The 21,891-nt window shown below is 46.2% G+C and overlaps 1 protein-coding gene across 1 annotated transcript; it reads left to right on the forward strand.

Annotated features, from left to right (window-relative positions):
* The first annotated feature begins 17,714 nt into the window (after positions 1-17,714).
* On the forward strand, positions 17,715-19,130 carry LOC124031258 (trace amine-associated receptor 13c-like). Its single transcript, XM_046342317.1, has one exon. It carries the CDS (start codon positions 17,751-17,753, stop codon positions 18,714-18,716), a length of 966 nt encoding a protein of 321 aa, XP_046198273.1. The 5' UTR covers positions 17,715-17,750; the 3' UTR covers positions 18,717-19,130.
* Positions 19,131-21,891: the final 2,761 nt, after the last annotated feature.

The raw sequence follows: 21,891 nt of genomic DNA on the forward strand, positions 1-21,891 counted from the left end.
GTCATCTGCAGAGAGGGAGAGGGGGGGGATTCAGGAGGGAGGAGAAGGTGGCAAAGAGCTTCCTAGGGTTAGAGGCAGATGCTTGGAATTTAGAGTGGTAGAAAGTGGCTTTAGCAGCAGAGACAGAGGAGGAAAATGTAGAGAGGAGGGAGCGAAAGGATGCCAGGTCCGCAGGGAGGCGAGTTTTCCTCCATTTCCGCTCGGCTGCCCGGAGCCCTGTTCTGTGAGCTCGCAATGAGTCGTCAAGCCACGGAGCGGGAGGGGAGGACCGAGCCGGCCTGGAAGATAGGGGACATAGAGAGTCAAAGGATGCAGAAAGGGAGGAGAGGAGGGTTGAGGAGGCAGAATCAGGAGATAGGTTGGAGAAGGTTTGAGCAGAGGGAAGAGATGATAGGATGGAAGAGGAGAGAGTAGCGGGGGAGAGAGAGCGAAGGTTGGGACGGCGCGATACCATCCGAGTAGGGGCAGTGTGGGAAGTGTTGGATGAGAGCGAGAGGGAAAAGGATACAAGGTAGTGGTCGGAGACTTGGAGGGGAGTTGCAATGAGGTTAGTGGAAGAACAGCATCTAGTAAAGATGAGGTCGAGCGTATTGCCTGCCTTGTGAGTAGGGGGAAGGTGAGAGGGTGAGGTCAAAAGAGGAGAGGAGTGGAAAGAAGGAGGCAGAGAGGAATGAGTCAAAGGTAGACGTGGGGAGGTTAAAGTCGCCCAGAACTGTGAGAGGTGAGCCGTCCTCAGGAAAGGAGCTTATCAATGCATCAAGCTCATTGATGAACTCTCCGAGGGGACCTGGAGGGCGATAAATGATAAGGATGTTAAGCTTGAAAGGGCTGGTAACTGTGACAGCATGAAATTCAAAGGAGGCGATAGACAGATGGGTAAGGGGAGAAAGAGAGAATGACCACTTGGGAGAGATAAGGATCCCGATGCCACCACCCCGCTGACCAGAAGCTCTCGGGGTGTGCGAGAACACGTGGGCGGACGAAGAGAGAGCAGTAGGAGTAGCAGTGTTATCTGTGGTGATCCATGTTTCTGTCAGTGCCAAGAAGTCGAGGGACTGGAGGGAGGCATAGGCTGAGATGAACTCTGCCTTGTTCGCCGCAGATCGGCAGTTCCAGAGGCTACCGGAGACCTGGAACTCCACGTGGGTCGTGCGCGCTGGGACCACCAGATTAGGGTGGCAGCGGCCACGCGGTGTGGAGCGTTTGTATGGTCTGTGCAGAGAGGAGAGAACAGGGATAGACAGACACATAGTTGACAGGCTACAGAAGAGGCTACGCTAATGCAAGGAGATTGGAATGACAAGTGGACTACACGTCTCGAATGTTCAGAAAGTTAAGCTTACGGAACAAGAATCTTATTGACTAAAATGATTAAAATGATACAGTACTGCTGAAGTAGGCTAGCTGGCAGTGGCTGCGTTGTTGACTTTGTAGGCTAGCTGGCAGTGGCTGCGTTGTTGACACTACACTAATCAAGTCGTTCCGTTGAGTGTAATAGTTTCTACAGTGCTGCTATTCGGGGGCTAGCTGGCTAGCTAGCAGTGTTGATTACGTTACGTTGCGTTAAAAGAACGACAATAGCTGGCTAGCTAACCTAGAAAATCGCTCTAGACTACACAATTATCTTTGATACACAGACGGCTATGTAGCTAGCTATGTAGCTAGCTACGATCAAACAAATCAAACCGTTGTGCTGTAAAGAAATGAAATGAAAAATGTGATACTACCTGTGGAGCGAAGCGGAATGCGACCGGGTTGTTGAGTGCGGAAGTTCTATTCAGTAGACGTTGGCTAGCTGTTGGCTAGCTAGCAGAGTCTCCTACGTTAAGGACGACAAATAGCTGGCTAGCTAACCTCGGTAAATTAAGATAATCACTCTAAGACTACACGCTCTAAACTACACAATTATCTTGGATACGAAGACAGCAAAGACAACTATGTAGCTAGCTAACACTACACTAATCAAGTCGTTCAGATGAGTGTAATAGTTTCTACAGTGCTGCTATTCGGTAGACGGTGGACGTTTGCTAGCTGGCTAGCTGCTGGGCAGATAACAGTGTAGGCTACGTTAGGACGACGAAATACGAAGTTGCAATAGAAGTGCTGACTGTTTCACTTTGTTGTCCTCTCTTTTCCTTTTTCTTCTGTCCTTCTTTTGTCCTTATTTTGTCTTCCTTTCTTCTGTTAACTAGATATTTTTTGTTGTTATTCTTTATAAGCTAGCTAGCTTCTTCCAGGAGAGTCCCTAGCAACTGCTTAGCAACAAGTAAACAATTCTGCTGGCAATTCAGCTAGCTAAGATAACTGTACAATTTTATGAAAAATAGTTAATTTTTCAAAAACCTGTCTTTTTGGTTTGTTCCTGGTTTTGTCTTCTATTGAGTCTTGCAGTTTCCTCTTGATTTTTTCGATGTACTTCACTCTAAAAAAACATTTAAATCTCAATATATACAGGAGCTCATTTTTCAGCAGCTGCTCAATTTAGAACTCTAATTTCAGTTCTTTACTTGTAAAAATGTCTTATTTGTCAAAACAATACAGAGAGGATGTAGAATTGAGACTTGAGTGAGGTTAGGGGGAGGTTTAGTCTGAAAATCTACCTCTTCATGAGTATCTTTATTAATGCCACCCCCCCATCTGCTAAATGACTAAGATGGGAAATGTGTAGCAAAGGTGAGTCAGACTCATGCTCTCCTGATGAGGTAGTTCTGCCTGGTACTTCTAAATCAGTGTCAACCTCGGTTATTGGTTAAGATGTTGGTTTGCTACTCAGGATACCACGGTTCAGATGACAGAGTCATGGTTCAGAGGTGAGGTTCTTGACCTGTGCAAGGAAGACTTGTTTAGGGAAGGGTTGTACTGAGGCTGAGGCCTAATGGAAGTTGTACTCACACAAATGACAATAGAGCCGCTGTCAGGTTCACGTTGAATGTTTATGCTGTAATGGGACATTATTAGGGCCCTGGAGTAAAGCATGTGTGTGTCTCCAACACCTTTAATTGGTAGAATTCCTTAGCGTTTTGGACCTCATTGTTCCAGAGCCTTGTATACAGGTGATAACAGGACCCTCTGGTGTCAGAAACTTAACCAAGTAAAACTAACATCATTAAAGAGTTGTCCACTTACCCGGTAGAGACAATATAGTCCCAGTGACATCAGTCACAGGGCAGAGATTGTGTTTTGCTGATGTAATATGCTCTCCACGAATCATGTAGAGGTGAATTTTGTATTTGTTGTCTGACATTTACCCTCTCTCCATCCCCTCTTATCCCTCTCTCCATTCCCTCCTCTTATTCCTCTCTCCCCATCCCCCCTTTTTTCCCTCTCTCCATCCTCCCTATTATCCCTCTCTCCATCCCTCTCTCCATCCCCTCTTACCCCCCCGTATCACTCTCTTCATCCCCTCCTCTTATCCCTCTCTCCACCGTCTCCTCTTATCCCCCCGTATCCCTCTCTTCATCCCCTCCTCTTATCCCTCTCTCCATCCCCTCATCTTATCCCTCTCTCAATCCCCCCTCTTATCCCTCCTCCTCTTATCCCTCTCTCCCCATCCCCTCCTCTTATCCCTCTCTCCATCCCCCTCCCCCTCCTCTTATCCCTCTCTCCCCATCCCCCTTATCCCTCTCTCCCCATCCCCTCCTCTTATCCCCCTCTCCCCATCCCCCCTCTTATCCCTCTCTCTCCACCCCCTCCTCTTATCCCTCTCTCCCCATCCCCCTCTTTTCCTTCTCTCCATCCTCCCTATTATTCCTCTCTCCATCCCCTCTTATCCCCCGCATATCCCTCTCTTCATCCCCTCCTCTTATCCCTCTCTCCATCCCCTCATCTTATCCCTCTCTCAATCCCCCCTCTTATCCCTCTCTCTCCATCCCCTCCTCCTCTTATCCCTCTCTCTCCATCCCCTCCTCTTATCCCTCTCTCCATCCCCCTCCCCCTCCTCTTATCCCTCTCTCCCCATCCCCCTTATCCCTCTCTCCCCATCCCTCCTCTTATCCCCCTCTCCCCATCCCCCCTCTTATCCCTCTCTCTCCATCCCCCTCTTATCCCTCTCTCCATCCTCTCTTATCCCCCTCCCCCTCTTATCCCTCTCTCCATCCCTCCTCTTATCCTTCCCTCCACATCCCCCGCTCTTATCCCTCTCTCCCCATCCCCCTCTTATCCCTCTCTCCCCATCCCCCCTTTTTTCCCTCTCTCCATCCTCCCTATTATCCCTCTCTCCATCCCCTCTTACCCCCCCGTATCACTCTCTTCATCCCCTCCTCTTATCCCTCTCTCCACCGTCTCCTCTTATCCCTCTCTCCACCCCCTCCTCTTATCCCTCTCTCCCCATCCCCCTATTTTCCCTCTCTCCATCCTCCCTATTATTCCTCTCTCCATCCCCTCTTATCCCCCCGTATCCCTCTCTTCATCCCCTCCTCTTATCCCTCTCTCCATCCCCTCATCTTATCCCTCTCTCAATCCCCCCTCTTATCCCTCTCTCTCCATCCCCTCCTCCTCTTATCCCTCTCTCCCCATCCCCTCCTCTTATCCCTCTCTCCATCCCCCTCCCCCTCCTCTTATCCCTCTTTCCCCATCCCCCTTATCCCTCTCTCCCCATCCCCTCCTCTTATCCCCCTCTCCCCACCCCCCCCTCTTATCCCTCTCTCTCCACCCCCTCCTCTTATCCCTCTCTCCCCATCCCCCCTCTTTTCCCTCTCTCCATCCTCCCTATTATTCCTCTCTCCATCCCCTCTTATCCCCCCGTATCCCTCTCTTCATCCCTCATCCCTCTTCCATCCCCCATCTTATCCCCTCTCAATCCCCCTCTTATCCCTCTCTCCATCCCCCCTCTTATCCCTCTCTCCATCCCCCTCCCCCTCCTCTTATCCCCCTCCCCATCCCCCTTATCTCCCCATCCCCCCTCTTATCCCCCTCTCCCCATCCCCCCTCTTATCTCTCTCTCCATCCCATCCCCTCTTATCCCTCTCTCCATCCTCTCTTATCCCCCTCCCTTATCCCCCTCCCATCCCTCTTATCCCTCCCCTTATCTCTCCATCCATCCCTCCTCTTATCCTTCCCTCCACATCCCCCGCTCTTATCCCTCTCTCCCCATCCCCCTCTTATCCCTCTTTCCATCCCCCCTCTTAACCCTCTCTCCATCCCCTCCTAGAGCGATTTACAAGAACAATGAGGGTTAATTGCCTTGCTCAAGGTCACATCGACACATTGTTTACCATGTCAACACAGGGATTTGAGCCAGTGACTGTAACTGCTTTCTTCCTGGGAAGGAGAGGACCAAAGCGCAGCGTGGTGTGTGTTAAACATCTTTAATAAAGACGAATACCGAGAACACTACAAATATACAAAACAATAAATGTGAAAACCGAAACAGTCCTGTGTGGTGAAAGAAACATAGACACGGAAAAAATCACCCACAAACAAACAGTGAAACCCAGGCAACCTAAGTATGATTCTCAATCAGAGACAACTAACAACACCTGCCTCTGATTGAGAACCATACTAGGCCGAAGCCAGAAAACCAACCTAGAAACACAAAACATAGAATTCACAAACAACTCTCATCCTGACCAATTCAAACAAACAAATAACACAAATATTAGGGTCAGAACGTGACAGTGACCTTTCTCTTTCTGGCCTAACATTTTAACCTCTAGGCTAACTGCCACCTATCTTCTATAAATAAAAGTTTTTTTAAATTAAATAAAACATCACAATGTATTAGATGTGTTTGTGTTTGACACCTTTAATTGGTAGAAGGATATAAGTATCATTATGACAGAGCCCTGCATGTTTTGAATAATATGTGAAAATGTAAATGTGTGACTTGTGTACTAACATTACAGTTTTCCGTACAGCATGTAATATATTGTCTTGTTTTGTGTATTTGAATGCTGGCGTCTCTCAATGAATTTACATGTAAATGGACAATACAGTATATGGTATTGTTGTGCTAACAGAACCCTCTGGAATCTGAGAGAACAACTACAAACACAAAATAAAATCAACGTTTATTGGTGACGTACACAGGTCTGCAGGTGTTATGGCAGGTGCTGCGAAATTCTTGTGTTACTAGCTCCTGCAGTAGGAATGTCTCAAAAATACAACACAACTGCAACAAATAACAATGTTTTTCTCCCCAAAAGGTAAGGGTACAACTTGACACCTTTTAAATATTCTTACAAATAAAGTAGTCAAAAGGTTAGTATTTAGTCCCATATTCCTAGCACGCATTGACTAAATCAAGTTTGAGACTCTACATGTCACGACTTCCACCGAAGTCATTTCCTCTCCTTGTTTGGGCGGTGTTCGGCGGTCGGCGTCACCGGTCTTCTAGCCATCGTCGATCCACTTTTCATTTTCCATTTGTTTTGTCTTGTTTTCCTACACACCTGATTTCCATTTCCCTCATTAAGTGTTGTGTATTTAACCCTCCCTCCATGACCTTGTGTGGAATTGTTTGTTCGTAAGTGCTTGTGTACAATGTTACTGTTGCACGTCGGGTTTTGTACCCATGTAGGTTCTTTTTTTATTGCCGTTGGTTTTAAAATTAAACTGCTCCGGCTATTACCTATTTCTGCTCTCCAGCTTCTGACTTCACTGCCACCAGTTCCGCAACCCTTACAGAATTCCTCACCTGCCATATGGAGTCAGCAGGAGCAGGTGCCCCTGGTAAAGGGGTCGCGGAGCGAGTCCTGGAGCAAGAGGCGATGATCCACCATCTCGGCGCCACCATGGACCGCGTTGTCCAAACCATGGACCGCTGGGAGAGACAGGGAGTTCCTCCAGCGCCTCCCCCAGCACAACAGGGGCCTCCACTACTCACTCCCCCTGCACCCGGTTCCAGTGTGATTCACCTCACACTCCCCGGGGAGTATGATGGGGAGTATGGTGGCCAATTCCTCCTTTGGCCGCCTTTCCTTCCAGTTCTCTGCTGCCAATGACTGGAATGAATTGCAAAAATCACTGAAGCTAGAGACTCATATCTACCTCACTAACGTTAAGCACCAACTGTCAGAGCAGCTCACAGATCACTGCACCTGTGCATAGCCCATCTGTATATACCCCATCCAATTACCTCATCCCCATACTGTTATTTATTAATTTTTGCTCCTTTGCACCCCAGTATCTCTACTTGCACATTCATCATCTGCACATCTATCACTCCAGTGTTTAATTGCTAAATTGTAACTATTTCTCCACTATGACCTATTTATTGCCTTACTTCCCTTGTCTTACCTCATTTGCACACACTGCTTATAGCCTTTTTCTATTGTGTTACTGACTGTATGTTTCTTTATTCATTGTTTAACTCTGTGTTGTTGTTTGTTTCACACTGCTTTGCTTTATCTTGGCCAGGTCGCCGTTATAAATTTAAACGTTTGAATGGAGAAGACACATTTTGGAGGACTTTTTACTGTCGACAGTAACACAAATATTTGCATTTTGAGTGTGCATTGTCCAGATGAGCATTTCCAAGTGATCTAGGAAAGTAACAGCTTACTTAAATCTCACAAATCTCTGTTTTGGAAGATATGACCTTAATTATGCTATTTACACTTTGTACAATACACTAGAATCAATGTTTCTGATCTGCGGTTAAAAGACTGAAGCACTGGAAACATTCAAAGGTTAGGATATACCTGAAGATACCTCGACATTTAAATCACATATCAGTATTAATGAAGGAATAACAATCCCCTAGATAACATCTGTCCAGTCTGACCAGCTGTTGTGTGCAGGCAACATATCCCTGTTTTATGATTCTTTGTGTATGTAAGGTTTGTGAACATTAGCAAAAATGTTCAAATACAACACATCCTCACGTCTTTTCAGCTAGTTGTTAAACAACAGTATTTGTGAATTAAATGTTAGATATATTTCCTTAAACATCCTATGTTGTGTATTTATAATTTTACCACTGTCATGCCTACTCCTGCACCCTCCACGCTCGGCGTCACTGGTCTACTAACCACTGGTCCTGGAAACCCACTTTGCGCACACCTGGGAACCATCAGTATGCACACCTGGGGACTATCAGTATGCATGCCTGGGAAGCATCAGTATGCACGCCTGGGAACCATCAGTATGCACACCTGGGAACCATCAGTATGCACGCCTGGCAACCATCAGTATGCACTCCTGGGAACCATCAGTATGCACGCCTGGGAACCATCAGTATGCACGCCTGGGAACCATCAGTATGCACACATGGGAACCATCAGTATGCACGCCTGGGAACCATCAGTATGCACGCCTGGGAACCATCAGTATGCACACCTGGGAACCATCAGTATGCACACCTGGACTTCATCCCCACCCTGATTACCCTCCCTTTATATAAAAATCAGTAACCTCAGTCAACAGGCAGTATTGGTTTTGTTCACGTTCAGTCGGCTTCTCCTGTTTCATTTATCTGATTTTCCTAATAATTGAACTCACCTTCTGCACCTGCTTCCTGATTCCTAGCATATAATTTCCAGAATACTGCCTCAGATATTATGGAAGCAGCAGAAGATAACAGCATCTTCCAGACGGTCGAGGAACAGGGTCATCTACTCCACCAACACCACGACCAGCTGGCTCTACTGGGTACAGCCATGAAGGAGATGCTCCACGTTCTCCACCGCCTCAACACCACCAGCTGGCTCTACTGGGTATGGCCATGAAGGAGGTCCTCCGCGTTCTCCACCGCCTCAACACCACCAGCTGGCTCTACTGGGTATGGCCATGAAGGAGGTCCTCCGCGTTCTCCACCGCCTCGACACCATCAGCTAGCTCTACTGGGTACGGCCAGGAAGGAGGTCCTCCGCGTTCTCCACCGCCTCAACACCACCAGCTGGCTCTACTGGGTATGGCCATGAAGGAGGTCCTCCGCGTTCTCCACCGCCTCGACACCATCAGCTAGCTCTACTGGGTACGGCCAGGAAGGAGGTCCTCCGTGGTCTCCACCGCCTCGACACCACCAGCAACGTTCTCCAATCCTCTAACGTAGGGCCTCCTACCACGGGTCGTCGCAGTGAGCCAGTCCCCCAGCCATCCACCCTGGTCTGCGAAGCCCGACTGTCCCTTCCGGAGAAGTATGATGGCACTACATCGAAATGCCGTCGCTTCCTACTCCGGGGCTCCCTCTATTTCACCTATCATACGGGAGCCCCTACCACCGAGTGTTCCGTCCGGTCATTTCCCTGCTGACCGGACGGTCGTTGGAATGGGCTACGACCATCTGGGAGAGAGGAGAGGAGAGGAGGAGCTGGGTTCGTTTGAGAGGTTCATGGCTCTGTTCAGGGTGGTCCTCCAGAGGGCAGAGATGGAGGTGAGGGAGTTTTTCAACTCCAGAATGGTGCCCAGATCACTGCGGATTAGGCCCTCATCTTTCGGAGTGTGGCAGCCTCCAGAGGATGGAATGAGCTGTCGCTCCGCACTCTATTCCCAGTGGACTGCATGAAGAGGTCCAGACGGTGTTGGCATGTCAGGATGACAACATATCCTTGGATGCTCTCATTCCGATAGCCATCCGTCTGGATAACCTTCTTTGGGAGCGCTGGTGTCCACCTCATCACTCGCCTACCTCCTTTGGCTGTCTGAGGCAGAGTCTGAACCCATGAAGGAAGGGGGTACACACTCTCTGTGGCAGAGAGGCGTCGCCGGAGACAGCTGGTGCCCTGTCCCTATTGCGGCCAGGAGGTGCGCCAGCTTCAGTGGTGTCCGGTGCGTCAGATGGGCGGCCCTGTGACCTTCCATCTCCCAGGGTAGGCGTGAGTATTCCATTATCATCGTTTTCCACCAAACCCTTTCTGGTTCCCATTTGACTGACTGGCTGTCCCACAGGTGTTGTCTTCACCGCTCTAGTGGACACTGGTGCTGCGGGGAACTTCATTATGAAGAACTTTATTATGAAGATGACCATGCTGGTCATCTATGAGCGTTTGAACATCTTGGCCATGTACTGTTATAATCTTCACCTGGCACAGCTAGAAGAGGACTGGCAACCCCTCAGAGCCTGGTTCCTCTCTAGGTTTCTTCCTAGGTTCCTGTCTTTTTAGAGAGTTTCTCCTAGCCACCGTGCTTCTAGATCTGCGTTGATTGTTGTTTGGGGTTTTAGGCTGGGTTTCTGTATAGCACTTTATGATGTAAAAAGGCCATTTCACTGGCTGACTGTCCCTCAAGTGTTGTCTCTCTCGTGGACTCCAATGCCTTAGAGAACTTCATTGGCCCTCGCCTCCTCCCTGAACTTAACTTCATACCTGCTATCCTCTCCTTTTCCTGTCCAAGCCTTGGATAAACAACCATTGGGATCCGGCACGGTTATGCACATCACAGCACTACTCACAGTGGGACCCATGCCCCAGGAAAGCATTCCCTTCCTCACCATTACCGCACCAGTACACAAAGTCATCCTAGGCTTCCCGTGGCTCCAACATCATAACCCCACCATCTCCTGGTCGAGGATGATAATCACTGCCAAGGACCAGGATGTCAGAGGACCAGCGTTCCCTTGTCGGTTGAGGGTCCTGTGAGTGTCCTCCAGCCCATCAACCTGTCCTCCTGTATTGTTGGCCCCGTGTTTTGGGACGTAGACGTGGTTCCGACAGGCTCTGGAGAGGGAACCCTGCCCTCCAAAGCGCATCTACATCCCCATGGGGGTGAGAGATCGGCTGTTGATTAACTCAATCCAAACCGGTACTCTCACGCCTACGATGCTCAAAGTCATCGGTCTACTGACCACCGGTCCTGGCAACCCACATTGTGCTGGACATCATCACCACCCTTGTTACTCTCGCTTCATGTAGACTCAGTCATCAGGCAGTATTGGTTTTGTTCACGTTCAGTATGCATCTCCTGTTTTGTTTATCTGCTTTTTCTCATCATTAAACTTACCTTCTGCGCGTGCTTCCTGACTCCAGGCGTATATGTTACAACCATTGATATATTCTAGTCCATTTTGACACCTTAAATGTCTTCTTATTGTGAGAAATTACACCGGTCATTGATTCATAATTTCAAAAATACAAATAGCTCTGGTTTTAGATTAGGGACTGCAAAAATATTTGATTAGTAAATGGTTTACATTTATAAAAATGTAAATGCCTTACAAGTGGTTAATTAATGAACCATCTGCCTCCTGTGTCTGCGTCTGGGTCTCACCTTGTGTCATGATAATTTATTCTTTTTTTGTTTAAATCAGAGAAAACAACACACCAGAAAATGAAAACAACATTAAGGGACGATTGGGTCAGAATACAGTGTGGTTGTTCTGATGTCTGACAAACAGTATTTGTCCCCATGATGTAACTGAGACAAAGTCTTCCTCGACTTGAAGTGTGGTTCCTAATTCAGTTCAGATGGACATTTCTAAACGTCTATGGAAGGTTCATATGTAATGCCACTATTCATTTTGACTGCATGTGCTCTAGTGCATACCCCATACTGCTCTACAAAGACAAAACGCAGTAACAACGTAATTTAATTTACTGCAAAATCTGACTTTTTCTGTCTAAACAGACAGCACTTTCTGATACTCCATGATATATTCTGATCCACTGGCTTGTTCTTGTGTCAGGAAACAAATACCACATTGACCAGATAATAAACTTGGTCGTTACAACAGATCAAATTCGTAGATACTGCATTTTGCCTTTGTAGGGCAGCATAAACTTATACCATTTCATCAACTTTCCTTTGGTCAACTTTCCTACACACTGGCCAGCTGACATGTGATGTGCCGTAGTGTCTCCTGAGGCTGTGGATTATGTTCCAAACTAAGCACTGACAAAACCCAAACCACTTAGTCTGCACAGTTTGTCATGCAGGTGAAAGAGGACCCAAAAGCGACTTAACAGAAACAGAGTTTATTAAAGTCCAAAACGGAATAACAGAAATCCTCTAGACTTGTAGAGGGAAACAACTGGAGAAACAGACTGCAGGTCATATCGGGTAGGCGCAGGCCGTAGTCGACTGAGACACCTGCTCACACGCAGCATCTGATGAAGGCACAAAACACGACAGGACAGGGTGAACACAATCACGGCAAAAACACGACAGGACAAAACGCAATCACAGCATGGTGAATTACAAGGAACCGACGGGACAGGAACGGATCACAAAGGAATAAATAGGGACTTAATCAGGGGAAAGGATCGGGAACAGGTTGGGAAGACTAAGTGATGATTAGGGGAATTGAACAGCTGGGAGCATTCGGAACGACAGAGAGAAGAGAGAGCGAGAGAGTTAGAAGGAGGGAAAGAACCAAACAAGACCAGCAGAGGGAAACGAATAGCATGGGGAGCACAGGGACAAGACATGACAATGAATGACAAACATGACAGTACCCCCCACTCACCGAGCGCCTCCTGGCGCACTCGAGGAGGAATCCTGGCGGCAACGGAGGAAATCATCGATGAGCGAACGGTCCAGCACGTCCCGAGACGGAACCCAACTCCTCTCCTCAGGACCGTAACCCTCCCAATCCACTAGGTATTGGTGACCCCGTCCCCGAGAACGCATGTCCATAATCTTATGTACCTTGTAAATAGGTGCGCTCTCGACAAGGACGGGAGGGGGAGGGAAGACGAACGGGGGTGCGAAGAAAGGGCTTAACACAGGAGACATGGAAGACAGGATAGGCGAAGATGTCGCGGAAGAACAATCAGGATTACGACCTGGGAGACACGGAACGGACCAATGTCTAGTCACTTACGAGAAGCTGTCGTAAGAGGAAGGTTGCGAGTGGAAAGCCACACTCTCTGGCCGCAACAATACCTTGGACTCTTAATCCTGTTTATTGGCGGCTCTCACCGTCTGTGCCCTGTAACGGCAAAGTGCAGACCTCACCCTCCTCAGGTGCGCTCACAACGTTGGACAAACGCTTGAGCGGAGGGAACGCTGGACTCGGCAAGCTGGGATGAGAACAGAGGAGGCTGGTAACCCAGACTACTCTGAAACGGAGATAACCCGGTAGCAGACGAAGGAAGCGAATTGTGAGCGTATTCTGCCCAGGGGAGCTGTTCTGCCCAAGACGCAGGGTTTCTGAAAGAAAGGCTGCGTAGTATGCGACCAATCGTCTGATTGGCCCTCTCTGCTTGACCGTTAGACTGGGGATGAAACCCGGAAGAGAGACTGACGGACGCACCAATCAAACGACAGAACTCCCTCCAAAACTGTGACGTGAATTGCGGGCCTCTGTCTGAAACGGCGTCTAACGGGAGGCCATGAATTCTGAATACATTCTCAATAATGATTTGTGCCGTCTCCTTAGCGGAAGGAAGTTTAGCGAGGGGAATGAAATGTGCCGCCTTAGAGAACCTATGTCAGAATCACAGTCTTCCCCGCAGACAAAGGCAGACCGGTAATGAAGTCTAAGGCAATGTGAGACCATGGTCGAGAAGGAATGGGGAGCGGTCTGAGACGACCGGCAGGAGGAGAGTTACCCGACTTAGTCTGTGGCAGTCCGAACAAGCAGCCACGAAACGGCGCGTGTCACGCTCCTGAGTCGGCCACCAAAAGCGCTGGCGAATAGACGCAAGAGTGCCTCGAACACCGGGATGACCCGCTAACTTGGCAGAGTGAGCCCACTGAAGAACAGCCAGACGAGTGGAAACAGGAACGAAAAGGAGGTTACTGACGCAGTGTGCGTGAGTGCTTGCTTAACCTGTCTTTCAATTCCCCAGACTGTTAACCCGACAACACGCCCATAAGGAAGAATCCCCTCGGGATCAGTAGAAGCCACAGAAGAACTAAACAGACGGGATAAGGCATCAGGCTTGGTGTTCTTGCTACCCGGACGGTAAGAAATCACAAACTCGAAACGAGCGAAAAACAACGCCCAACGAGCTTGACGGGCATTAAGTCGTTTGGCAGAACGGATGTACTCAAGGTTCTTATGGTCTGTCCAAACGACAAAAGGAACGGTCGCCCCCTCCAACCACTGTCGCCATTCGCCTAGGGCTAAGCGGATGGCGAGCAGTTCACGGTTACCCACATCATAGTTGCGCTCAGATGGCGACAGGCGATGAGAAAAATAAGCGCAAGGATGAACCTTATCTCAGACTGGAAGCGCTGGGATAGAATGGCTCCCACGCCTACCTCAGCGTCAACCTCGACAATGAATTGTCTAGTGACGTCAGGAGTACGAGGATAGGAGCGGACGTAAAACGTTCTTTTAGAAGATCAAAAGCTCCCTTCTTAAAACACGTCTTGACAGAAGTAAGAGCTGTCAGCAAGAAATTACGAATGAAACGCCGATAGAAATTAGCGAAACCTAAAAAGCGCTGCAACTCGACACGTGACCTTGGAACGGGCCAATCACTGACAGCTTGGACCTTAGCGGAATCCATCTGAATGCCTTCAGCGGAAATAACGGAACCGAGAAAAGTAACGGAGGAGACATGAAAAGCACTTCTCAGCCTTTACGTAGAGACAATTCTCTAAAAGGCGCTGTAGAACACGTCGAACGTGCTGAACATGAATCTCGAGTGACGGAGAAAAAATCAGGATATCGTCAAGATAGACAAAAACAAAAATGTTCAGCATGTCTCTCAGAACATCATTAACTAATGCCTGAAAAACAGCTGGCGCATTGGCGAGAAACGGCAGAACCCGGTACTCAAAATGCCCTAACGGAGTGTTAAACGCCGTTTTCCACTCGTCCCCCTCTCTGATGCGCACGAGATGGTAAGCGTTACGAAGGTCCAACTTAGTAAAGCACCTGGCTCCCTGCAGAATCTCGAAGGCTGATGACATAAGGGGAAGCGGATAACGATTCTTAACCGTTATGTCATTCAGCCCTCGATAATCCACGCACAGAGTACCGTCCTTCTTCTTAACAAAAAGAACCCCGCCCCGGCCGGAGAGGAAGAAGGCACTATGGTACCGGCGTCAAGGACACAGACAAATAATCCTCGAGAGCCTTACGTTCGGGAGCCGACAGAGAGTATAGTCTACCCCGAGGAGGAGTGGTCCCCGGAAGGAGATCAATACTACAATCATACGACCGGTGAGGAGGAAGGGAGTTGGCTCGGGACCGACTGAAGACCGTGCGCAGATCATGATATTCCTCCGGCACTCCTGTCAAATCGCCAGGTTCCTCCTGAGAAGTAGGGACAGAAGAAACGGGAGGGATGGCAGACATTAAACACTTCACATGACAAGAAACGTTCCAGGATAGGATAGAATTACTAGACCAATTAATAGAAGGATTATGACATACTAGCCAGGGATGACCCAAAACAACAGGTGTAAACGGTGAACGGAAAATCAAAAAGAAATAGTCTCACTGTGGTTACCAGATACTGTGAGGGTTAAAGGTAGTGTCTCAAATCTGATACTGGGAAGATGACTACCATCTAAGGCGAACATGGGCGTAGGCTTATCTAACTCTCTGAAAGGAATGTCATGTTTCCGAACCCATGCTTCGTCCATGAAACAACCCTCAGCCCCAGAGTCTATCAAGGCACTACATGTAGCACCCGAACCGGTCCAGCGTAGGTGGACCGACAAAGTAGTACAGGACTTTGATGGAGAGACTTGAGTAGTTGCGCTCACCTGTAGCCCTCCGCTTACAGATGAGCTCTGGCTTTTACTGGACAAGAATTAACAAAATGTCCAGCAACTCCGCAATAGAGGCACAGGCGGTTGGTGATCCTCCGTTCCCTCTCCTTATTCGAGATGCGAATCCCTCCCAGCTGCATGGGCTCAGTCTCAAAGCCAGAGGGGGGAGATGGTTGCGATGCGGAGCAGGGAAACACCGTTGATGCGAGCTCTCTTCCACGAGCCCGGTGACGAAGATCTACCCGTCGTTCTATGCGGATGGCGAGAGCAATCAAAGAGTCCACATCTGAAGGAACCTCCCGGGAGAGAATCTCATCCTTAACCACTGCGTGGCCCCAGTCCCTCCAGAAAACGAGCGAGCAGCGCCGGCTGTTCCACTCACTAGAGACAGCAAGAGTGCGAAACTCAATGGAATAATCCGTTATGGACCGTTCACCTTGGCATAAGGAAGCCAGGACCCTAGAAGCCTCCCCACCAAAAACTGAACGGTCAAAAACCCGAATCATCTCCTCTTTAAAGTTCTGGAATACGTTAGAGCAATCAGCCCTTGCCTCCCAGATAGCTGTGCCCCATTCTCGAGCCCGGCCAGTAAGGAGTGAAATGACGTAAGCAACCCGAGCTCTCTCTAGAGTATGTGTTGGGTTGAGAGAGAAAAATCTCACACTGCGTGAGAAAGGAGCGGCACTCAGTGGGCTGCCCGGAGTAGCAAGGTGGGTTATTAACCCTAGGTTCTGGAGGCTCGGCAGGCCAGGAAGTAACAGGTGGCACGAGACGTAGACTCTGGAACTGTCCAGAGAGGTCGGAAACCTGAGCAGCCAGGTTCTCCACATGGCGAGCAGCAGACAATTCCTGCTCGTGTCTGCCGAGCATGGCTCCTTGGATCTCGACGGCAGTGTAACGAGCGTCTGAAGTCGCTGGGTCCATTCCTTGGTCGGTTCCTTCTGTCATGCAGGTGAAAGAGGACCCAAAAGCGACTTAACAGAAACAGAGTTTATTAAAGTCCAAAACGGAATAACAGAAATCCTCTAGACTTGTAGAGGGGAAACAACTGGAGAAGCGGCCACAGACTGCAGGTTTCGGGTGGCGCAGGCCGTAGTCGACTGAGACACCTGCTCACACGCAGCATCTGATGAAGGCACAAAACACGACAGGACAGGGTGATACACAATCACGGCAAAAACACGACAGGACAGGGCGAAACGCAATCACAGCATGGTGAATACAATACAAGGAACCGACGGGACAGGAACGGATCACAAAGGAATAAATAGGGACTCTAATCAGGGGAAAGGATCGGGAACAGGTGTGGGAAGACTAAGTGATGATTAGGGGAATAGGAACAGCTGGGAGCAGGAACGGAACGACAGAGAGAAGAGAGAGCGAGAGAGTGAGAGAGGGAGGGGGAGAGAGAGGGATAGAAGGAGGGAAAGAACCAAACAAGACCAGCAGAGGGAAACGAATAGCATGGGGAGCACAGGGACAAGACATGACAATGAATGACAAACATGACACAGTTATCCTATTTCACATTAAAATAGCTTTTGAGTGACCAAAACATCATCCATATTATATTTTCCCCATTTTAATGCTTAATTGAGAAAATGTACCTTTTCTCTCATTTATGTTGAAATGTTTTATTGAACCTTTATTCAACTAGGCAAGTTAAGAACAAATTATTATGGACAATGACGGCCTACCCGTGGAACCCGACAAATGAAATATGTGAAAACAATCTAATCTCTGACTATCAGTAAGGCTGAAGGACAGGCTAGGTGGGCACAGCAACATCAAATCCTGTCATACATTACATCATGCTTTCACAAATTATTTGTTTATCTAACCGTTTGTTCATTTCTGTGCTCACGTGTGAGAGTGTGTGTGTGTGTGTGTGTGTGTGTGTGTGTGTGTGTGTGTGTGTGTGTGTGTGTGTGTGTGTGTGTGTGTGTGTGTGTGTGTGTGTGTGTGTGTGTGTGTGTGTGTGTGTGTGTGTGTGTGTGTGTGTGTGTGTGTGTGTGTGTGTGTGTGTGTGTGTGTGTGTGTGTGTGTGTGTGTGTGTGTGTGCAGAGAGACTCCGGGGAGGGGAGTTTCTGTCAGTAACTCAGGGATAAATAGAGAGGCAGAGCTCAGAGTTTCTCAGAAGGCGGACCTGACAGGGTCACACACAGGACCAAGCAGGACCTCAGCATTTTTCCTTTTTATTACAAATGGAGAAACATGAAGATGTTCAATACTGTTTTCAAGACGGAAACTCTTCTTGCAGAAAGGCTTTGCTATCGACATCTATCCACATAACACTGTACATCTTCTTCTCATTGATTTCAGCAGTTACAGTATTTTTGAACGTACTGGTGATCATCTCCATCTCTCATTTCAAGCAGCTCCACACTCCAACCAACCTGCTCATTTTCTCTCTGGCTGTGTCAGATCTCCTGGTTGGACTGATTGTGATACCAGTAGTGACTGTAGCAATAATGGAATCATGCTGGGGTTTTGGGGAATATTTCTGTGCGTTTCAATTCTACATCGCTTTTTTATGTACTTCTTTATCTCTGGGTAATTTGGTCCTTATATCTATTGACCGCTATGTTGCTGTGTGTAATCCCTTATTGTACCACTCTAGAATAACAATAAGAAGAATGATGTGTTTTATTTCCATTACCTGGTGGTGTTGTATAATATATGATGCTGTCATTACAAAAAACTTTGTAAATGTGCAGGTACCCAGTAGGTGTTTGAAAGAATGTTTTATTGTTGAAGGAAAAACCTGGGTTAATAACATAATTGACATTGTAATTACAATGGTTGTCCCGTGTTCTATTATTATAACACTTTATTTGAAAATCTTTGTGGTGGCCAGATCACAGGCTAGAAAGCTATTTTCAAAAGAGGCTGTCAGTGTGTCTGGTGTTAAAACTGTACAGGCAAATAAGTCTGAGAGAAAAGCAGCAAAAACTCTCTCTATTGTTGTTTTCAACTATCTCATTTGTTGGATTCCATCTCTATTTCCTTTCCTTTTTGTATCTTTTTTAAGTGAAAATGTTTTAACCTTTATCATCAGCTTTCTGCCACTTGTTAATTCCTTAATTAATCCAATAATTTATGCTTTCTTTTATCCTTGGTTCAAAGTGACAGCTAAACTTATTTTAACTCTGAAGTTAAGGCGTTCATAGTTCCTACGTTTTATTCCAACATTTGAGTAACATAGATTTGCCATAGTTATGTAATACAATTGTTGTAATTGCTTCTTTCATGTAACAATACACGGACGTAACTTAACTCAGTGTTTTCATCATAGGTACATTTGGTGTTGATACAGAATGATTTGGCTGGATTGAATTGGAATGACTTGGAAAAGGCATAAGAATGCATAAGCTTTTTTTATTTTTATAAAAGACATTGTAGACATTTTGGGTTGTATATTCCAAATACCAAAGCCTGTGTTTGTCTCCTCAGGAGGAGGTTAGGAGTCATTCTATATCTTGTTTAACATCACCATCTAGTGGCTGAATTGGGACACAATGCCTTTAACAAGTGTACTGAAGTTGAATTGTTCAATATTGCACAATATCAGATAATGTCCAAGTCTATTGTGTAAGTAGTTGAGGGTAAAATGCGAGAATATGCAATTATGTGTAAGACTTTATAATGTTCAGTAATAAACAATTTGTAAGGAATTTACAGTTTTCTCACCATTTATTAATAATTACTCCCACATGTGTTAAATGTTAGTCAGCGAGGTATTCTCACATGTGTAAATAACTACTATATGCATCAATGATTAAACGCAGGAGACCACAGCAGACACTTGAACTTCAACATACTGGGTAAGAACAGTACCACTACTCTCACTACCACTACTCTCACGACATCACTGCTGCCAGGTCAGGGGTCACACCAGAAAGCTCTCTAAGATGCTGTGGAGTCTGAATTGATATAGAAATTGGTAACACTTTATATTAACACTTTGTAATTTTCACACATTTATAACAACTTTTATACTATTCCACAGATCATTCATAAGAATTTTAATACACATCCTTATAAACCATTTACTAATCATTAGTAAAGTAGTTTTGCAGTCCCTAATCTAAAGGGAGGACTATTCATACTTTCTTAATACTTCATAAATGTTTTGAACAGTGACCAGTGTAATATATCACAAGAAGATGGACATGCTATTGGTAGACATTCCAGCAGTACCTGAAGCTCCTTAAGATCTCAAAATGACCTAGAACATATCAATGGTTAAACAATAAGCACACAACACAGAGGATGTTAAAGGTAATATATTGAACATTTTATTCCAAGACAGTCACACTATTGTAGTAGTGTGCTGAAGGAAGTAATGTGTTTGTCTGAAAATGATAACATTCTTGTTTGTTGACAGTGACTACCGAAACCAAAGTGTGGATTGCAGTCACTCATTAGAAATCAGATCAAATCAAACTGTATTGATCACATACACGTGTTCAGCAGATGTTACTATGGAACCAGTATCTAAATACATATCTTAACTGAGCATTACGTTTCAAGGGTTATTACCTTTAATATACTATAAAATCAAATCAAAATCACATTTTATTGGTCACATACACATATTTAGCAGATGTAATTGCAGGTGTAGTGAAATGCTTTTCTTCCTAGCTCCAACAGTACCTTAACAATTCATAACAATACACACAAATCTAAAAGTAAAATAATGAAATTTAGAAATACTGTATATAAATACTTGACAAGGCAATGTCTGAGTGGTACTGACAACAAATACAGTTGAATACAGTATATACATATGAGATGAGTAAAGCAGTGTGTTAACATTATTAAAGTGACTAGTGTTCCATTATTAAAGTGACCAGTGATTCCATGACTATGTACAGACTGTAGGGCAGATTCTCACACAAAGCTAGAGAGAGAGGGTGCCATAAATCTTGACCAGCTTTCTATCCAAGTAATTTGTTTCTCTCTCTCTCTAAGAGGTGATTTTTTAACTTTGTATTTATATTGATGCTGTGTTTATATCCCTTTATAGTCATGTTGTAAGTGTAATGCCATTTGCTCTTTATTTTTTACATATACGTATATTTTATAGTTATAACCCTTATCATCACCTCCTGGTATGGCAACTGCTCGCCATCCGTCCATAAGAAGCTACAGAGGGTAGTGCATCAGGCCCAGAACAAGCTTCCTGCAATCCAGGACCAACTGTATATACTAGGTCATGTCAGATGAAGCCCCCAAAAATTGTCAAAGACTACAGACACCCAGGTCATAGACTGTTCTCTCTGCTACCACACAGCAAGCAGTACCGGAGCCACAAGTCAAGTTCAAAAAGATCCTTAACCTGTTACATCTATGGGGGCGCTATTTCATTATTGGATAAAAAAACGTGCCCGTTTTAAGCGCAATATTATGTCACAAAAAGATGATCGACTGTGCGTATAATTGACAGCTTTGGAAAGAGGACACCCTGACGTTTCCAAAACTGTAAATATATTGTCTGTGAGTGCCCCAGAACTGATGCTACAGGCGAAACCAAGATGAAACTTCAACCAGGAAATGAGCAGGATTTTTGAGGCTCTGTTTTTCATTGTCTCCTTATATGGCTGTGAATGCGCAAGGAATGAGCCTGCCCGATCTATCGTTTCCCCAAGGTGTCTGTAGCATTGTCACTATTAGTAGGCATATCATTGGAAGATTGACCATAATAGACTACATTTGCCAGGTGTCCGCCTAGTGTCCTCCGTCGAAATTGGTGCGTCATGTTCAACTGCACGTCTTTTTCCAAGCGATTCACCAGAGAAAGTAGACTACCACAAACATATATCAATGAAGAGATATGTGAAAAACACATTGAGGATTGATTCTAAACAGCGATTGCCGTGTTTCAGTCGATATTATGGAGTTAATTTGGAAAACAGTTCGCCGTTTTGATGACTGAATTTGTTTTTTTTTTGGTACCCAAACGTGATGTACAAAACGGAGCGATTTCTCCTACACAAAGAATCTTTCAGGAAAAACTGAACATTTGCTATGTAACTGAGAGTCTCCTCATTGAAAACTTCCGAAGTTCTTCAAAGGTAAATGATTTTATTTGAATCCTTTTCTGGTTTTTGTGCAAATGTTGCCCGCTAAATGCTACACTAAATGCTACGCTAGCTATCAATACTCTTACACAAATGCTTGTTTTGCTATGGTTCAAAAGCATATTTTGAAAATCTGAGATGACAGTGTTGTTAAGAAAAGGCTAAGCTTGAGAGCTAGCACATTAATTTAATTTCATTTGCGATTTTCATAAATAGTTAACATTACGTTATGCTAATGAGCATGAGGCTATAACTGGATACA

This window comes from Oncorhynchus gorbuscha, linkage group LG01 (genome assembly GCF_021184085.1).
Source record: "Oncorhynchus gorbuscha isolate QuinsamMale2020 ecotype Even-year linkage group LG01, OgorEven_v1.0, whole genome shotgun sequence".
NCBI classification, from domain to species: Eukaryota; Metazoa; Chordata; class Actinopteri; order Salmoniformes; family Salmonidae; genus Oncorhynchus; species Oncorhynchus gorbuscha.